The sequence below is a fragment of the Somniosus microcephalus genome, chromosome 2, assembly GCF_052327205.1.
Source record: "Somniosus microcephalus isolate GS21.2 chromosome 2, FLI_Smic_1.0, whole genome shotgun sequence".
Classification (NCBI taxonomy): Eukaryota; Metazoa; Chordata; class Chondrichthyes; order Squaliformes; family Somniosidae; genus Somniosus; species Somniosus microcephalus.
Genome location: NC_140988.1, coordinates 336,019,356 through 336,038,136, shown reverse-complemented (window position 1 = coordinate 336,038,136; position 18,781 = coordinate 336,019,356). Strand labels below are relative to the sequence as shown.

The following is an 18,781-nucleotide window of genomic DNA, read 5'->3' as shown; positions in this document are numbered from 1 at the left end:
TCTTTTCTCAGCTTAATGCACTTTCTGAAGTTTAGAAAACAATAAATAAAAGCTATATCCGGTGTGTAATCAGGTCACACACACATCCTCTCCTTTTATAAAAAAAAACCACACTCAATACAAATATTACCTCAATAAAGCTTAAAAAATCATCCTGTTTTTCAGAATTATTTGAAGAAAAGCTACTGAGTAGAAAGTGCTAGATGCTAAAGAAAAATATTCCATCGATATAGCTGACTAGTACTGATGTATCCTGGGAAATTAGGTTCTCTGCATATGCTCAGACTGCACAATCCAAATTCAACTGGGTCGCAGCTCTGGGCAAAGTATCAAATTTAAGCCCAAGTTTTTGCAAGAGACTGAGGTCTTAATTTATAAACTTTTTAATGAAGACAAAAGACAATTCAATGGATAGATGTAATCATGTTATTGTGAAGCACATATTAAAAAAATCTTGTTTAAGCTCTTATACACGTGAGAAATTTGACTTACAGGTATAAAAAAAGCATGAAGTGTTATGAGCGTTTGTGGGATCCCAGTGGACAAATCATTGGTCTCCTCACCTGGTGGGGATATTGAGGCTTTGTATAGGGTTTCAGAGGAGGGCCACAAGATTAATTCCCAGTCTGAAACACCATAGTTGCACAGGTAGGCTCAAAGAGTTGGGTCTGTATACTTTGGAAAAGCGTAGACTTGTGTGATTTGATCGAGGTTTATAAAATAATGAAGGGTCTAAATTGTGCTCATGTGGTCCAATTATTTCAACTGGATTGGATAGGGAGGACCAGGGGTTATGTTTACAAGTTAAGTGAGGGCAGAACCAGCTTGGATGTTAGGCAGTTCTTCTTTTCCCAGAGTTTAATGGAGCTGTAGCACAGGTTGCCAATTTGTATGATGAATGCTGATTTGCTGTATTCCTTCAAGACCTGTTTCTGGGTGGGGTGGAGATTACTTCATGCAAGAGGTAGGTATTCTATAATATAAATCGGGGTCATTATGATCTAGACTAGCTTAGTCACCTAAGGGAGTCAGAGTGGAATTTAAGATTTTCTCCATAATTGGCCTGGGTAATATCTGTTTTTTCGCCTCTTCCAGGAGAGTACATGGTTCCAGATGGGCATGGAGTGTTTGTATCATGATGGATAGGGCATCACAACTATATGGGACAGGCTAGATGGACCAGTGGGACTTTTCCTGTTTGCCATTTTTGTATGTTTGTATAGGATTGATATAATCTCACTGTAAAATAGCAGCTCTTGTGTGTCACACCATTAACATATTACAATGCCACCAAAGGAGTAGAAGATACTGCAGATATTTGCAATGGGGCTCATTTAGGTGATAGTGTAAAACAGGTAATACGGTTCGGCCTCCCGTTACATGGATCTCCCGATTTTCCTTTCCATTGACGTCAAGGTGTTCACCTGATTGTATATTAAATATGTGAGCCTGATACATTTCAGGCAACGTTCCTATTGGGATTACACAAATTTGACTATTCATAGCTGTTTGTGCGATGTGCCTAGACCTATTTGCATTGTGAACAGTGATTCAGCCCACTTTATTTTTAACATATAACTGATTGGGGAAAGAGAGATTTTTCTGTAAACTTCTTCTGCTCAATACAGTTGTACAACAAATACTTACATTTAACATACAAAAACATCCCAAGGTGCTTAAAGTGAAAGGATTAGAGATTTTTTTATTTATAGTATTTTCTTACTTTTGTTTATTTTGCTTTTATAGAAAATGCAAAATTACAGCCACGGAGTGGAGGAAAACTAAAGAGGTAAAGAAAAAAACAATCCAAATATAACACGAAGAGGTTTTACATACAACACCATGATAAAGTCATTTTAATTTATTAGTATCGTGCACCTCTAATGTATGTATCAACTTAGTTTCATACTATGGAGTAAGCTATAAGGAATGTTTTGCTTTTTCTCCCCTCTGCTGAACTTGCTTACTCCTGCTGGGGTGTGGTCACCCTCAAGTAAATTAAACCAGCAGGTTATTCGACCAGGAGCGCACAGTAGCTGATCCTGTCCTCCTCCAATAATTGCACTTTTATATACTCTCCAGCAGGGAATTATTGAAAAGCAGTGAGTAGTGGAAACCTTGGCTGATGTGCCTTCTCTTTACTTCAGACATGCTTGTAATGTCCCACTTAGCCCCAATTGAAATTAACGAATGCAACATCAGCAGCGGTGTTGCTAATTATCCATCAGGGGGCAAGAAGGTATTCAGAAAAACTGACAAAATTCTTAACTCATACCATATGCAGCATTTCAGTAGTGCATTTCAATGATAAATTGTATAGATTAATTTAATAAGTTAAAACTTTTGATGCAAAAAAGAATGAAAGGGTCACTAAAGTTTCTCTAATTATGACCTTGACTGCGAATTTCCTCAGTACTGCTTCCACTCCACCACTGTTGCTTTACTTGTTGTTAAAATATATGGGGATAAATTATAATAAGATTCACTGGGATTCACCTCTTTGCGGACATGGTGAAGGTGGGGCAGTGTGCTTCCAGTGCTTGTATAGCTGCCAGAAGGCAAGATGCACAGCCCACGCAATTCATCCCTGTCCAATTTTCCCCTCTGCCTTAGAGATGGCACATTAAGCAACTAACGGGAGGAGGAGGCTCCATGAATATCCCCATCCTCAATGATGGTGGAGCCCAGCACGTGAGTGCAAAAGACAAGGCTGAAGCGTTTGCAACCATCTTCAGCCAGAAGTGCCGAGTGGATGATCCATATCGGCCTACTCCTGAGGTCCCCACCATCACAGAAGCCAGTCTTCAGCCAATTCAATTCACTCCACGTGATATCAAGAAACGGCTGAGCGCACTGGATACAGCAAAGGCTATGGGCCCCGACAACATCCTGGCTATCGTGCTGAAGACTTGTACTCCAGAACTAGCCACACCTCTAGCCAAGCTGTTCCAGTACAGCTACAGCACTGGCATCTATCCGACAATGTGGAAAACTGCCCAGTATGTCCTGTCCACAAAAAGCAGGACAAATCCAACCCGGCCAATTACCGCCCCATGAGTCTACTCTCAATCATCAGCAAAGTGATGGAAGGTGTCATTAACAGTGCTATCAAGCGGCACTTACCAATAACCTGTTCACTGATGCCCAGTTTGGGTTCCGCCAAGACCACTCGGCTCCCGACCTCATTACAGCCTTGGTTCAAACATGGACAAAGGTGCTGAATTCCAGAGGTGAGGTGTGAGTGACTGCCCTTGACATCAAGGCAGCATTTGACCGAGTGTGGCATCAAGGAGCCCTAGTAAAACTGAAGTCAATGGAAATTGGGGGGAAAACTCTCCACTGGCTGGAGTCATACCTAGCACAAAGGAAGATGGTTGTGGTGGTTGAAGGTCAATCATCACTGTCCCAGGACATCGCTGCAGGAGTTCCTCAAGAGTAGTGTCCTAGGCCCAACCATCTTCAGCTGCTTCATCAATGACCTTCTCTCCAACAAGGTCAGAAATGGGGATGTTTGCTGATGACTGCAGTGTTCAGCGCCATTCACAACTCTTCAGATAATGAAGCAGTCCATGCCCGCATACAACAAGACCTGGACAACGTTCAGGCTTGGGCTGATAAGTGACAGGTAACATTCGCGCCACAGAAGTGCTAGGCAATGACTATCTCCAACAAGTGAGAGTCCAACCACCTCCCCTTGACATTCAACGGCATTACCATCGCCGAATCCCACCCCAAAAACATCCTGGGGGTCACTATTAACCAGAAACTTAACTGGACCAGCCACATATATACTGTGGCAAAAAGAGCAGATCAGAGGCTAGGTATTCTGCGGCGAGTGTCTCACCTGACTCCCCGAAGCCTTTCCACTATCTACAGGGCACAAGTAAGGAGTGTGATGGAATACTCTCCACTTGCCTGGATGAGTGCAGCTGCAACAACACTCAAGAAGCTGGACACCATCCAGGACAAAGCAGCCTGCTTGATTGGCACCCCATCCACCACCTTCAACATTCATTCCCTCCACCGGCGTACCGTGGCTGCAGTGTGTATTTACAAGATGCACTGCAGCAACTCGCCAAGGCTTCTTCGGCAGCACCTCCCAAACCCGCAACCTCTTCCACCTAGAAGGACAAGGGCAGCAGGTACATGGGAATACCACCCACTCCAAGTCACACACCATCCTGACTTAGAAGTATATCGCCGATCCTTTATCATCACTGGGTCAAAATCCAGGAACTCCCTTCCCATTGCACTGTGGGAGTATCTTCACCACACAGACTGCAGCGGTTCAAGAAGGCGGCTCACCACCACCTTCTCTAGGGCAACTAGGGATGGGCAATAAATTCTGGCCTTGCCAGCGACGCTCACATCCCTCAAATGAATTAAAAAAAAAAAACTCTCTCTACCCGCCTTTGCTCCATATCCCTTGATATCCTTCTATAAAAATCTATCTGTTGTGTCGGTACCTTTCTACCTAGACACAATTTAGGACTCAGAACTCAGAGATTCAAACATGAAGTGCTTTATTGGAAGGAAAGGAAGTTCTGGCAAGTTCCGAACAAAGAGAGCTAAACTTAACCGAGAACACCCAACCATTTATCTCCTGTGACAGCGCCACCACAGGTGGGAGGAGAACACAAAATACATAACATTTCCTCCCCTCTTAAATGGAAGGTCCACATTATTCCTCAACAGGTAAGTTACTTTCAATGCACTCAACGAACCTAGGGTAGAGGTAGACTGCCTCAACCCCTGACTTTACCCTGGGGTTTATTCTGCCCCAGTCTTGTGGGTAAGTCACTAAGCCTACAGATCCAAGCATCTTGAAGGCCGCCGCTCTCTGACAGGATACCGGCGGTCATCGCTGGCTTCCACAGCAGTAGGCATTGACACACGCCTGGATGGAGAAGGTGCCTGTGTCAGTTGAAAGGAGTTTGCACAGGTGGAACAGTCTCTTTGACTTCCTGTGTTGGAGAAGAGCACTGTGGCAAAGGATGCTGGTTTGCGGTATCATCTGGAAACAGTTCAGGCCAACCAGCCGTTGGAGCCTCTGTGGCTGTCTCTGCTCCTAACAACAGTTGATCTGTGTGTCTTCTCCAGACGACGTCCTCGGCAGTCTCAACCGTGTAAGACACAGGGCCCGTCTGCGCGATCACCGTAGTAGGAACCCATTTCGGTCCAGTGTTGTAGCTTCGAGCTAGGACGTGCTCTCCCGGATGAAACCGTCTCTCCTTGGCTCTTTTCTCTCTCTTTTCAACTTGAGCTTGTTGTTGACGATGGACAACCTGCTCTGCCCTTGGAGGTTTGAGTAAGTCAAAACTTGTCCGCAACTGCCTCTTCATCATGAGCGAAGCGGGGGAAGTTTTGGTTGTGGCATGCGGCTCGTTCCTGTAGGACAACAGGAAGCTGTTCAGACGTTGGTGGATTGAGCCCTGACCTTGCGATGCCTTCAAGGCGTGCTTCAAAGTTTGCACGAACCTTTCTGCCTGGCCGTTAGTAGAGGGATGATAGGGCGCAGACCTGATGTGTTGGACACCATTCACAAGCAGGAAGGTTGCAAACTCCTGTGATACAAATTGTGGACTGAAATAAAGAATAGATTTGCCTTTCTAATCTAGGCTTTATTAACTTAAAAATCCGGTAGCACATCTTCAACACCCAGTCCCAACTAAAGGCTGGAAAGAACTGAATTTAAGATGGCCACCACAAAGCACATGACATCAACTACCAATGAGATTACAGCATATATCCCAAGGCAGGAAAAAAACAACCAATCACAATACTTCTTACTAAACATAAAGAATAATCACCACATTCACCCCTCCTTTTAAAATATACTCCAACCTAAATAACCTTTACAATTTATAATTAATTATTTACAACTAAAACTATGCACAGACAAAATAAAACTATTCAACATGACACAATACTAAGTGAGCAACAACAAATAGTAACATTGCACATAAGTATTAAGTATCTCTCAACTAAAACAATATAATATAATATTTCAACAATTTTAAAACATTACTATCAATTTAAAAGTCCATTTTCAATCGGTCGACCGGATATCTTGTTCGTGTCGACCTTCTTAACCTTGGTGAAATTCCTTGCCCTCCCACACCAGGAGACACAGAAGTATCTTCTGCAGGAAGGCTATCCATATCCCGATTTTCAACGGTTTCCGGATTAGAAATCCCATCAGGAGGTAAACTGGGACGGTCATGAACATCCATCGAGGGCTGACTAATAGAAGTATAATTATCTGCAGTCCGATTGGAAATATTCGTAGTATCTGTAACAGCATCCACATTATCTGAATCATGACTATTGTTAATATCCTCAGAAGAGGGCTGGCCACCACAAGGAGCCAAGTCTTTAATTGAAACGGTACTTTCTTTCCCATCTTGGAATCGAATATGAGCATATTGGGAATTTGCCTCCAACAGCTCCACCTCCTCCACTAAAGGATCATATTTTGACAATCTAACGTGGCGTCGAAGCAGCACAGGTCCCTGCATAGTAAGCCATGAAGGTACCGAATATCCCGTAGTAGATCTCCGCGGATAGTTAAAGAGCCTTTCATGGGGGGTCACATTAGTAGCCGTTGAAAGCAATGATCTAATGGAATGCAGGGCATCAGGCAGTACCATTTCCCACTGTGTATTCTTAAGGTTCCGGGATGTCAAAGCCAACATAACTGCCTTCCAGATCACCCCATTGTATCGTTCGCACTGTCCATTACCCTGGGGATTATACGGGGTAGTTCTGCTAGTAGAAATTCCCCGACTCTGAAGGTATTCCTTCAACTGGGAAGACATAAAAGAACTTCCCTGATCCGAATGGATATACGCAGGCATCCCAAAGATGACAAAAAGTTGAGTCAGCCATTTGATAACTGTAGCAGCTGATACGTCTGCGCAAGGAAAAGCAAAAGGGAACCTTGAAAACTCATCCACAACAGTAAATATATATCGGTTTTGAGTAGTTGAAGGAAGAGGCCCCTTGAAATCGACGCCCAAACGTTCAAAAGGAGAAGTAGCCTTTATAAGATGAGCTCGTTGAGGCTTAAAGAAATTCGGTTTACACCGAGCACAGATAGAACATGATGAAGTCATCCGCTTGACGTCTTCAACTGAAAAGGGCAAATTCTTACTGCGTACGAAGTGTATCATCCTCGTAACCCCAGGATGGCATAAGGCATTGTGAAGATTAATAAGCGTATCTCCGTGAATCACAGAACAATACGCCCTCGACAGCGCATCAGCAGCGACATTATCCTTCCCCGGACGATAAACTATATCAAAATGGTAACATGCCAACTCAATCATCCACCTCATTATTTTATCATTCTTAATCTTTCCAAAATGTTTGACATCAAACATAAAGGACACAGAAAATGTCGCCCCGATAAATAATGTCTCCATTTACGCAGTGCTTCTACTATTGCATACGCCTCTCTTCTCTATTGAAGAATGCCTTTTTTCACTATTGTTCAAGGTACGTGAGAAAAAGGCCACAGGTCTTCCATTTTGGTTCAGAGTAGCCCCAATTGCAAAATCAGAAGCGTCCGTCTCAATCACAAAAGGAACCTGCTCGTCAATAGAATGCACAACTGCTCCAAGGATATCCTTTTTAAAATTATCAAAACACGTCCTGGCCTCCCATGATCGAGGATATGTCGTAACCCGAATAAGAGGCCGGATCTTCTGTGAAAAATTTGCAATCCAATTAGAATAGTAAGAAAACAGTCCAACAACTCGTTGCAAAGCCTTCGAATTAGTAGGACAAGGTAAATCAATCAATGGTCGCAGACGTTCTGGGTCTGGTTTAATCTTGTTTCCCGAGATAATGTACCCCAGTAGATTTACCTCAGTGTTCGAAAAGGTACACTTCTCTTTATTGAAAGTTAAACCAACTTTTTCCGCAGCTTGAAGGAATCTTTCTAAATTAGAATCATGCTCCACCCTTGATTTGCCACACACCGTGATGTCATCTAAATATGAAAAGGTGTCAGAGAGAGAGTTATCACTTATAAAAGCATCCATTGCCCGTTGAAAACAAGCAACGCCATTAGTAACACCAAATGGTATTCGGCAAAACTGATACAGCTTTCCACCAGCCTCAAAGGCCGTATATGGTTGATCCTTCTTAACAATAGGAATCTGATGATAAGCACTCTTTAGGTCAATAGTGCTAAAAACCTTATACTGAGATACTTTATTGATAAGCTCATCAATCTTAGGCAAAGGGTACGCATCTAATTGAGTATACCTATTAATAGTTTGGGAATAGTCTTATCACCATTCGTTTCTTATGTCTCTCGTTAGTCGTGACAACTACCTGTGCCCGCCAAGGCGAACAACTAGGTTCAATGATTCCTTCCAATAAGAGATGTTGAACTTCAGAATTAATAAATTCTCTATCCTGACTGCTATACCTTCTTGACTTGGTAGCAATTGGCTTACAATCCGGCATCAAATTGGAAAAAAGTGATAATGGAGAAATGGATAAAGAGGTTAATCCACAAATAGATAAAGGTGGCTTAGTCCCTCCAAATGAAAGACTGAGACTCTCGTGTAACTGAAGCACATCATGACCAATCAAAATATCCGCACAGAGATTAGGCAAAACAGATAGGCGTATATCAGTATACGTATTACCTAGAAGAATCAATTTCACAAGGCAACAACCAGCTACTTGTGAAGTGAGAGTCGTCTGAGCCATACACACCTGATAGGAAACAGGCGAAATTTTCAAATGCTTCTCCTTTGCAAACTGAAGACTTATAAAACCCTCGGTACTGCCCGTATCTATAAGGGCCTTCACTTCCAACCCATTAACTTGGGCCGTAACTATAGCTTTGTTTAGGCCATGAGCAAATGCAGCAGAAATTGATGCAATAAACGCCCTATCTAAAGGCTGAATAGTCACAGAGGAGGTAATTGAACCTGATGATTTACACACACATGCGTAATGACCTCTCTTGCCGCATTTACTACACACAGCCTCCCGAGCAGGACACTTCAGACGAGGGTGCCGGACGTTCCCACAAAAATAACACTTCTGAATCCTAGAGGCAACAGCCGCTGAAGTAGAAACTGTTTCAGAATCTAGTAAACCACTCCTATTAAGTCCACATAATTCCTTTTCATCCGGAACTGCCGAAACCACAGTCACAGGCTGATTAAAAAGAGCATAAGAATCCGAACTTCTCTGAGCCACATCCAATGTAGAAGCTTGCTCAAAAGCACTAAGATCCAAAGTCTTATTTTCTAACAACCGCTGACGAATTGATCTAGACAGTAATCCATTAATAAAAGCATCCCGTACCGATTCTTCCTTATAATCTTCAGCCGTCACGGCCTTATAATTACAGTTAACACTAAGACACCGAAGTGCTTGTAAATAAGTATCCAAAGATTCTCCCACCTGCTGCCTACGGGCAGATAGAAGGTGACGTGCAAATACCTCATTCTTTGGAAAAGATTTTTGTTAAACCAATGTAGAAATAGCCACTTCGTAAGTTTTACAGTCCAAAATATACTTATACACATCCGGAGCAATGTAGTTGATCAGCATATTCAGCTTATTTAGAGACTCTTGATCCAACACGCCCAAAAGGTTTTTTAATGTACAATACCAATGTTTCCATTTATCATCCACTCCTGCAGAATTAGGGTCAGCATTGAATCGTTCTGGTTGAAGATATCGCTCCATTCTGACATAAAGTTAATAAATTGAAATGAAGAATAGATTTGCCTTTCTAATCTAGGCTTTATTAACTTAAAAATCCGGTAGCACATCTTCAACACCCAGTCCCAACTAAAGGCTGGAAAGAACTGAATTTAAGATGGCCACCACAAATCACATGACATCAACTACCAATGAGATTACAGCATATATCCCAAGGCAGGAAACAAACAACCAATCACAATACTTCTTACTAAACATAAAGAATAATCACCACATGGACTGTTGTCACTTACGAGTTGTTCCGGTGAGCCATAACGGCTGAACATCTCACCAAGTTTCTCAATTGTTTTCTCTGCCGTGGTAGACCTCATCACAGCGACCTCCGGCCACTTGCTACGAGCGTCTAAAACCACCATAAACATCTTCTCTTCGAAAGGACCGGCGAAGTCCACATGTACTCACTGCCACACTTCTGCAGGCCAATCCCAGGGGTGTAGGGTTGCCAGCTGTGGAACATTCTGGAACCTTTGACATGGGGAACATGTTTTGGCTTTCTCCTCAATATTCCCATCGAGACCTGGCCACCAGAAGTAGCTTCTTGCCATTTCCTTCATCCAAACCATCCCACTGTGGCCTGTATGAAGTTGTTGCAGTATAGGTTCCCTCAGAGGTGGCGGAATGATGACACGGCGTCCCCAAAGAAGACAACCTGCCTGGATGGAGAGCTCATTTCTTTTTGAAACGTAAGGTTTCAAACTAGGAGAATCTCCTATAGCTCTCCCTCGAATGACATCGTCCATTACCTCAGACAGGACTGGATCGTTGCGGGTGTACCTTCGCACCTGAACTGCAGTGACAGGTGCTCCCTCCACTTGTCTAAAGTAGAAGATGTCTATCTGATGAGGCTCTGGGGGAGTAACAGGCAAGGGTAGCCTCGAGAGACCGTCTGCGTTGCCGTGCAAGTCTGATTTGCGATATTTGATGTCGTATGTGTGTCCTGACAACAGTAAAGCCCACCTTTGCATCCTGCTTGCAGCGAGAGACGGAATTCCGGTGTGGGGCCCGAAGATTGAAGTCAATGGACGGTGGTCCGTCAGGAGTGTGAACCTTCTCCCAAACAGGTACTGATGAAATTTTCGAATTCCAAAAACGATTCCCAAGGCCTGACGCTCGATCTGCGCATAGTTACTCTCGGCCTTGTTCAAGGTGCGTGATGCGAAGGCGATAGGTTTCTCTTCACCCGAAGGCATGATGTGGGATATGACTGCTCCCACACCATATGGTGATGCATCACATGCTAGCTGCACGGGTAGCTTTGGGTCGAAGTGTGTCAGGACCTCCGATTTCAGCAATGCTTTCTTTGCTTGGGCGAAAGCTTCGTTGCACAGTTCAGTCCATTTCCATGTTTTGCCTTGACATAGCAACTGATGTAACGGCTTCAGCAACGTTGCTAAGTCTGGAATAAACTTCCCATAGTAGTTAAGTAGCCCCAGAAATGAACGTAACTGGCTCACATTCTGGGGTGCTGGGGCCTCCACGATCGCCTTGACCTTTGACGGCGCCTTATGCAGGCCAATAGTGTCAATCACATGCCCCAGGTACTCAACTGAAGACTGAAAGAATTCACATTTGTCTTTATGAACTCTGAGTCCGTACTCTTTCAGTCGTTGTAGTGTCGCATCCAAGTTCAGAAGATGATCCTCCTCATTTGTCCCAGTGACAAGGATGTCGTCCAGGTAGCACTGGACTCCTGGCAGTCCACTCAAAATCTGATCCATTGCCCTTTGGAATAGAGCACGGGCTGACGCAATTCCAAACGGAAGGCGGCAGTACCTGTATAGCCCCTTGTGTGTCACAATTGTCAGCAGCTCCTTTGATTTGTCATCGACATGCATTTGTAGATAAGCCTGGCATAAGTCTATTTTGCTGAACTTTTGCCCTCCAGCCAGGCCCGTAAAAAGATCATCAATGAGGGGAAGAGGGTACTGTTCCGCAGACAGCACCGGGTTAATAGTCACTTTAAAATCCCCGCAGATTCGAACAGATCCATCCTTTTTCAGAACAGGAACAATGGGTGTGGCCCATTTGCTCACGCTCACAGGCTCCAGGACTCCATTCTCAACTAAGGCCTCCAAGTTAGCCTCAACTTTTGGCCTAATTGCATAGGGTACAGGTCGGGCTTTGTGAAACTTCGGCTTGCTGTCAGGTTTAATGCCCAGTCTCACGCTGATCTTTTTCATGCTCCCAAGTTCCCCATTGAAGAGTTCTGCATGTTTGTTTAACACTGCAGTCAGACCTGACTCCCCTTTTGACATCATGCGGACTGCAGGCCAGTCCAGCGTGATTTTCTCTAGCCACGCATGTCCCAGTAGCGATGGGTAATTTCCCTTTACCACATATAGTGGCAGTTTTGCAGTCTGTCCGTTCAATTTAACTGTCACCTCAATGACGCCTCTCATGGCCACAGGTTCGCCGGTATACGTCTTTAGCACAATGTTTGTTGGCTGAAGGGTAAGATGCTTTAGCATTTTGTTGTAGACAGTGTCTGAAACAAGGGACACAGCCGCGCCTGTGTCCACCTCCATCCGCACTGATTGTCCCTCCACCAGTGGTGACACCCAGTAGCCATTTGAATCACCTGCAACTGTCAGTATGTGCACCTCTTCCTCCTCAGAGGTGTCGCTCCCCTCTGTTTTGCTTGTTCCATCATACTGCACTGAATGAACACTCTTTTTCCTCTCTTGTCCAAATACAGACATTTTGCTTCCATGCTTCCCAGCTCTGTCTGTCCTTTTTTTTACCTCTACAGGTGTGACCCTTTTTGCCACAATTTCGGCATTCCAGCTCCGCACACCAGCAGTCATTAGCGTGATGGCCTGTTTTCCCACAACGGTAACATGTGCCGTTCCGCGCACCTTTAGGCTCAGACGACACCTTGTGAACTCTCCCTGTTGAACGCAACTGGTGAGCCTCCTTTTCCGCCATCCCCATGGAGACACTAACTTCAATGGCCTTTTCAAGAGTAAGGTTGTCCTCCGTAAGAAGGCGCTTCTGTGTGGCTGCATTTTGCAGACCACACACGAGTCTGTCCCTAATGGTGTCCTTCAGCACCTCCTTGAACTCGCAGTGTTCTGATAACCTTTTTAAAGCAGCAATAAACATTGTCACTGATTCCCCCTCCTCTTGGTTCCGTTTATGAAATCTAAATCTCTCAGCAATAACCAGAGGTTTTGGTGAAAAATGTGCTCCAAGAATTTCCACTAGTTGCTTATATGTTTTAGTTCCTGGCTTATCTGGCTGCACGAGGCTGTGAAGTAAATTGAATGTCTTCGGCCCGATTACACTCAAAAAGGTAGGCACGACCTTTTCATTTGCCACCACATTCGCCAAAACAAAATAGTCAAAACGTTCCGTATATGCGCTCCATTGCTCCACATTTTCATCAAAATCACCGATGTTTCCTAATATAGTAGCCATCTCACGTTTCAAATTAAAATTTCTGTTTACTCACTGCACCCGTACCATACACAGATTCATCCTCTCCTCGTTGCCACTTGTTGTGTTGGTACCTTTCTACCTAAACACAATTTAGGACTCAGAACTCAGAGATTCAAACATGAAGTGCTTTATTGGAAGGAAAGGAAGTTCTGGCAAGTTCCGAACAAAGAGAGCTAAACTTAACCGAGAACACCCAACCATTTATCTCCTGTGACAGCGCCACCACAGGTGGGAGGAGAACACAAAATACATAAAACTATCGATTTCAGTCTTGAAAATTTCTGTTGGCCCTACATCCCTAGCCTTTTGAGGGAGAGATTTCCACTACTATTTCGTATAAGACGTTGGACCGAGTTCCCATCTGCTCTCTTGGGTGGATGTGGGAGATCCTGTGGCGCTGTTTCGGGGAGGAGCAGGGGCGTTGTCCTCTGTGTCCTGGCCAGTGTTCGTCGCTCAATCAACATAACAGGAACGAATTGTCTGGTCATTGTCGCATTGCTGTTTGTGGGAGCTTGCTGTGCGCAAATTGGCTGCCGCGTTTCCTACATTATAACAATGACTACACTTTAAAAAGTGCTTCGTTGGTTGTAAAACGCTTTGGGACGTCCGGTGGTCGTGAAAGGCGCTGTATAAATGCAAGTCTTTCTCTTTTTTTTTCTTTTTAAATCTGGCTTACCGAACTTTCCTGCATCAACTAGATATATCAGCATTTACACTACCATCTGCAAAAGCTACTGAGCGACTGAATTAACCCTTTCTTGCCAATTATTAAAAAGGTCAGACAACAAAGTCATGAACTAACAATTATTTATTGACTGTAGAATTGTAGTTAACAGCATTAAATTTAAACATTGAGTATGCAAATAATTAGTAGATGTTTTTTGACAAATAAATAATAGCAATTACAAAGACAGTTCAGTTAATTCAGCATTGACTGCTTGCTGATTATAAATTTGAAGTTGCGATCAGTGTGTTGAGATTGATATAAATTGGTGAGATTAATTTAGGGTCAGACTCCTTCGATAGCTCACAAGTTAACAGCAATAGATAGCCAGGCTATTGATACTATTAAGGTCTATATATAGTTAGCATTATTTCCAGAATTTATCTGACCTCGCCCATGCAAGCTAGTGTGGGTGAAATGGTTGCCTTGCCTTCCTCTGGTAGATGATCGTCTTCTGAGACATCAGAGTGATGAGTCTCCATCTGTAGAGCGTCTATCCGTTCATCCTGGATCCTGTGCTCCTGAGTAAATTCCTCTTCCATGCTGGTAGCTATATCTGGACTAGCTGGCTTAAATTTCACCTCCCTTGATCTCATGGAAGCTTGTACATCTGTGCGACACACATGTCTACCTATATGTGGCTGGTATAGCCGTATAATCTTGACTTCTGTAACCTTTCTGTCTGTCAGAGATGCACTTCTGATTTTGCAGAGACACCGTTCTAATTATGCTAGATAAAGAACTTCTACACCTCTACTACAAAGACTACTTTAAGAACTACTAACAGAACTAGAACTAAACTAAGAACTGAAGACTGCACACTAAAGACCAAGCTTTAGTGCAAAAGCACCTCCATATAAAAAAATAACCTCACTTCTATTGACCAATCTGAGTGACACATCTATTAGAAGAGTTAAGACCTTTTGGTGTCACACAGGCCTGTTGGTAACTCCTGATGACCTCCAAATGAATGAAGCATCAGCACCGAGATGAGCCAGGTCACTCACTCAGCTGGGGCGTGAGATGCAGCCAGGCTGATAGTGATAGAAGCTGTCATGCTGTATTTACATTTTTGGGAATCCTCAGACACTGGCACTTGAGCTTCTGGTTTTCTGTCACTTCTAATTTGGAAATTTAAAGTAATTTTCCACTTTGGAAAATTTGAAAATAAATCACAAACAAAATATGCAAGAAGATAATATAATTTAAATTGATAATGTTACAATTTTCTTTTATGGAACTGCTTCTCTTTAACTGGTTTAAGTGGACCTTGTCCTCTATGATATGGAAGCTGTATCTTTTCTATACTTTGTTCTCAAACAGAGGTTAAAAATGACCCTCTTGCAGTGATTTGTTTACTGGATTTAATGTAGTCTCATTATATGATACCAAACTCTCAATGAAATGGCGATATTACCACATAGGCCAGAGGTTTAAAGCAACTAATAGCTCTTGAAAAACATAAAAATTAGCAAATACAATATACACATATAAATATATCTTTTAGTAATAGGCCAATTACTATTTGTAAGAATGGCTTCAGATTGTCAAAAAAAATTGTTTCTGAAAGGTGAATCCAGCCTATTTTGTTCTCAGACATTCTCTAGAATTTGTTGTGTGGTTCAAGCAGGGACTGAAACTAAAGCCGGAATTTTGCCGGCGCTCAGCGGACAGGATGGGTGGCAGGTCAGCTGTTAAATTTAAAATAATTGACAGCGGGTCGGGAACTCTCTGTCAAAATGCGCACACTGGACTTTCCCCGGTGTCGGGTCTGCCAGCGCTGAGCAGACCAGACCGGCGGCGCCGGTGGTGACAATTAAAATCATTAGTGGCTTGTTTACAGCCACTTATCAATAGTTTCTCCCAGCTTTTTGGATTTGACAGGTCGCCCACCGGTTTCCCGCTGTTACTAGACCTCATCTGTGAAGCTGAGGCGGGAAATCAGTGGCCATTAAATCAGCTGATGAGTTGACAGCTTCAAATGTCAAGTCAAAGCTCCCAGCTGATTGAGAAATGTTCCCTTAACCACTAGCTTCTGTAAACTGCATTTCCACTACAGATTCAGGATGCTGCAAGTCTCCATCTGATCTGAACTCTTTGGGCTGGATTTTGATACTGGAGGCGTGTAGGAGGCGGGACTACAACTTTTGGGGTTGTAGTCCTGCCTCCATCGAGTTGTGGCCAACCCACGCGATTTTCACTTGATTGACCTTGTTGAGCCCGCCCAGCGGGCTCAGCAGGCCAATTAAGGGCTACCCGGCAACAGGTGATGTCACAGATTGACATTTCATCTGTCAAGAGCTTTTGACAGATGAAATATCAGCGTGTTGACAGCTCTTTGAAGCTGTCAAACAATCTGTACACTAAGTTAATTCCTTCCTCTCAGGCTGATTTAGAGATCTCTCCAGAACAGAAAGCTGAATGCTGCAACTTTTGACAGCTCGCGGCCATTCTGCTTTCTGTGCCGGTGAGATGAGGGACTCCCGAGACCTGAAGGAAGGAAGGCTGTAAAGGTAAGTAAAACTTATTTAAACACGTTACACACACCAAACACACTTACCTCTGCACTCATGCACACATCACTCATCTGAACACCGGACATCTCGAACCCTCCAAGCCCTTCAGCCCGACGGTCCACCTCGCTAACTTGCCGTGGTTTGGAGTCATCGGGAATCCCACACTTCAGGGATAAAAATAGGGATTAGGCTAAAAACTGCCTGTTAACTACCCGTTAACAGGCAGTTAATTGGCACTAATCCCCTTCCCGCCTCGGGGAGGCGGGTCCCAGCACAGGTTAGGTATCCGCCTCCTTTGAAACTGGCATGGAGGCAGGATGGGTTTGTACCCCCCGATTTCACGATTTTAACTCCCCACACGCCTGCAATCCCGCCTCAACGGCCCAATGAAAATCGAGCCCTATACCTCTCCCACCATTGACAGTTCACTTCTGTCATCTCTACTTCACCTGCCATCTTTTCCATCAGCACGGGTGCCCTTGAAACTCTCTCACCTTGGTCCTCGGAATCCCACCACGATCAGCCCCAACACCAGCAGCACCAACAACAACACCAACCTTCTCTGCAATCAACTGATGCTGCACAGGACAGAGGGCATCAGCACCCGATTACATTGCTGCCTGGGAGGCCAGGGATGGCCTCATCATGGCCACATTTACTTCACTTGATGCTATACACCCTACCTGCTGCATGATGCACCAGGTTGGCACCACTCCACACCAACAACATAAAGCATCCCTACAATGCCCAAGCCATTCTTTTCACACTCATCAGCATTGCGGATTGTACCGTTATGTCTCGCCATTCACTGCAACTCACTAAGCCACTTCCAAAGGTGCACACAAATCTGTCCAAGAACGCAAAGTGTTGAAAATAAAGATTTCAATGTTTGACAGCACATTAACTGAAACTTTACATGAACATTGGCTAAAACACCCAAATGCCTACCCTTGTGTGTTGTTAGTTGGTACGATTGCACTAGGATGAGGGTGAGTGTGAGGGGTGACCAGTGAGATGGGGATGTGATATTGTAGATAGAGAGGGATGGGTGGAGGTGCAAGGTAAGTTGGTGTGAGTAAGGACGTGCAGGAGTAGGGTAGGGAAGGCAGAGTGATGGAGATGTGAGGAGTGGCACTGCAGGTTGAGGTTGAATGTGGCTTTGCAGTAATGTTTCGTGATCATCTGTGATCATTGAAAGGTTGGCGCCACTGCAGCCTGGTCCTCCTGACGACATCCCTGCTCATGTCCTCCTGTGCAATGTGTAACCAGGCTGCGTTGGTGTCCTGGGGAGATCTCCCCCGCCCATGGGAAGAGAAGAGGACCTCCCTGTGTATGGAGGGGGTCATTGATGAACCTGGGTGCAATTGTGCACCTCTGTGCAGTGCTCGTCAGTGTTTGCAGCACCTCAATGCTGTAGAACACTGACAGCAGAAATATCAAACTATATTTGGGTATGGTCCCTTTAAGGAAACCGGCTGATGACGGACGTCATCAGACCCGCTTCCTTCAATTGGCTGGCAAAAGCACCGGCTGGCAAGCCCAATCATCGGAAAATCATTTTGGAGGCCGGGGTGGAGCCAGCAGCAGGGCCGAGACCTGCCACTGACATCGCCCGCCACGGACCTGCCGAGGTAGGGTAAATCACGGCCTAAGTCTTCTGTTTCGGCTAAACATGTTTGGGCCAAGCATTAGTTTGCAGAAGAACATTGCCCCCTATCTGTCAAAACCAACACTCCTGTCAACTCCTTTTTATGTGGTGGTTTTCAAACTTTACAATACTTCATAGACATTTTCAGTTAACAAAAGGAAAGTAGATTTCACAGATACAGTGATATGCCCACTAACATGTCTGTACTGATTATGCAGAAATCTATATGATCGAACAAACTAGTTATTTCACATCAAAGCAACAATGATGCAAATTAAATCAAGGAAACAAAACCATATTGAATTTTTTCAGATAAATAAAACCAGCATACAAACTTTGCTAGAGGTATTGTTTTTGAGAATAAAGTGGTTCCTTTGGGCTGTGCAGAAAAAAATATAAATGGCTTTCACATTTGTGTGGCAATGGATTCACAGAATCACAGAAACCCCACAGTGCAGATAGAGGCCATTTCGGCCCATCGAGCCTGCACCGACACATATCCCACCCGATCCCCGTAACCCCTACACCAACACATATCCCACCCTATCCCTGTAACCCCACGTATTTAATCCCCCTAACACTAAGGGTCAATTTATCATAGCCAATCAACCTAACCCGCACATCTTTGGACTGTGGGAGGAAACCGGAGCACCCGGAGAAAACCCACGCAAACACGGGGAGAATGTGCAAACTCCACACAGA

General features: G+C 44.2%; 1 protein-coding gene across 1 annotated transcript in view; it reads left to right on the top strand.

The window, feature by feature from the left end:
- The window catches only part of katnal2 (katanin p60 subunit A-like 2), a 107,968-nt gene that overhangs the window by 17,234 nt on the left and 71,953 nt on the right, over positions 1-18,781 (top strand). The window contains exon 4 of the mRNA XM_085975307.1: positions 1,747-1,789. Within this exon, the coding sequence (XP_085831433.1) occupies positions 1,747-1,789 (43 nt within the window). The remainder of the gene's footprint in view (positions 1-1,746; positions 1,790-18,781) is intronic.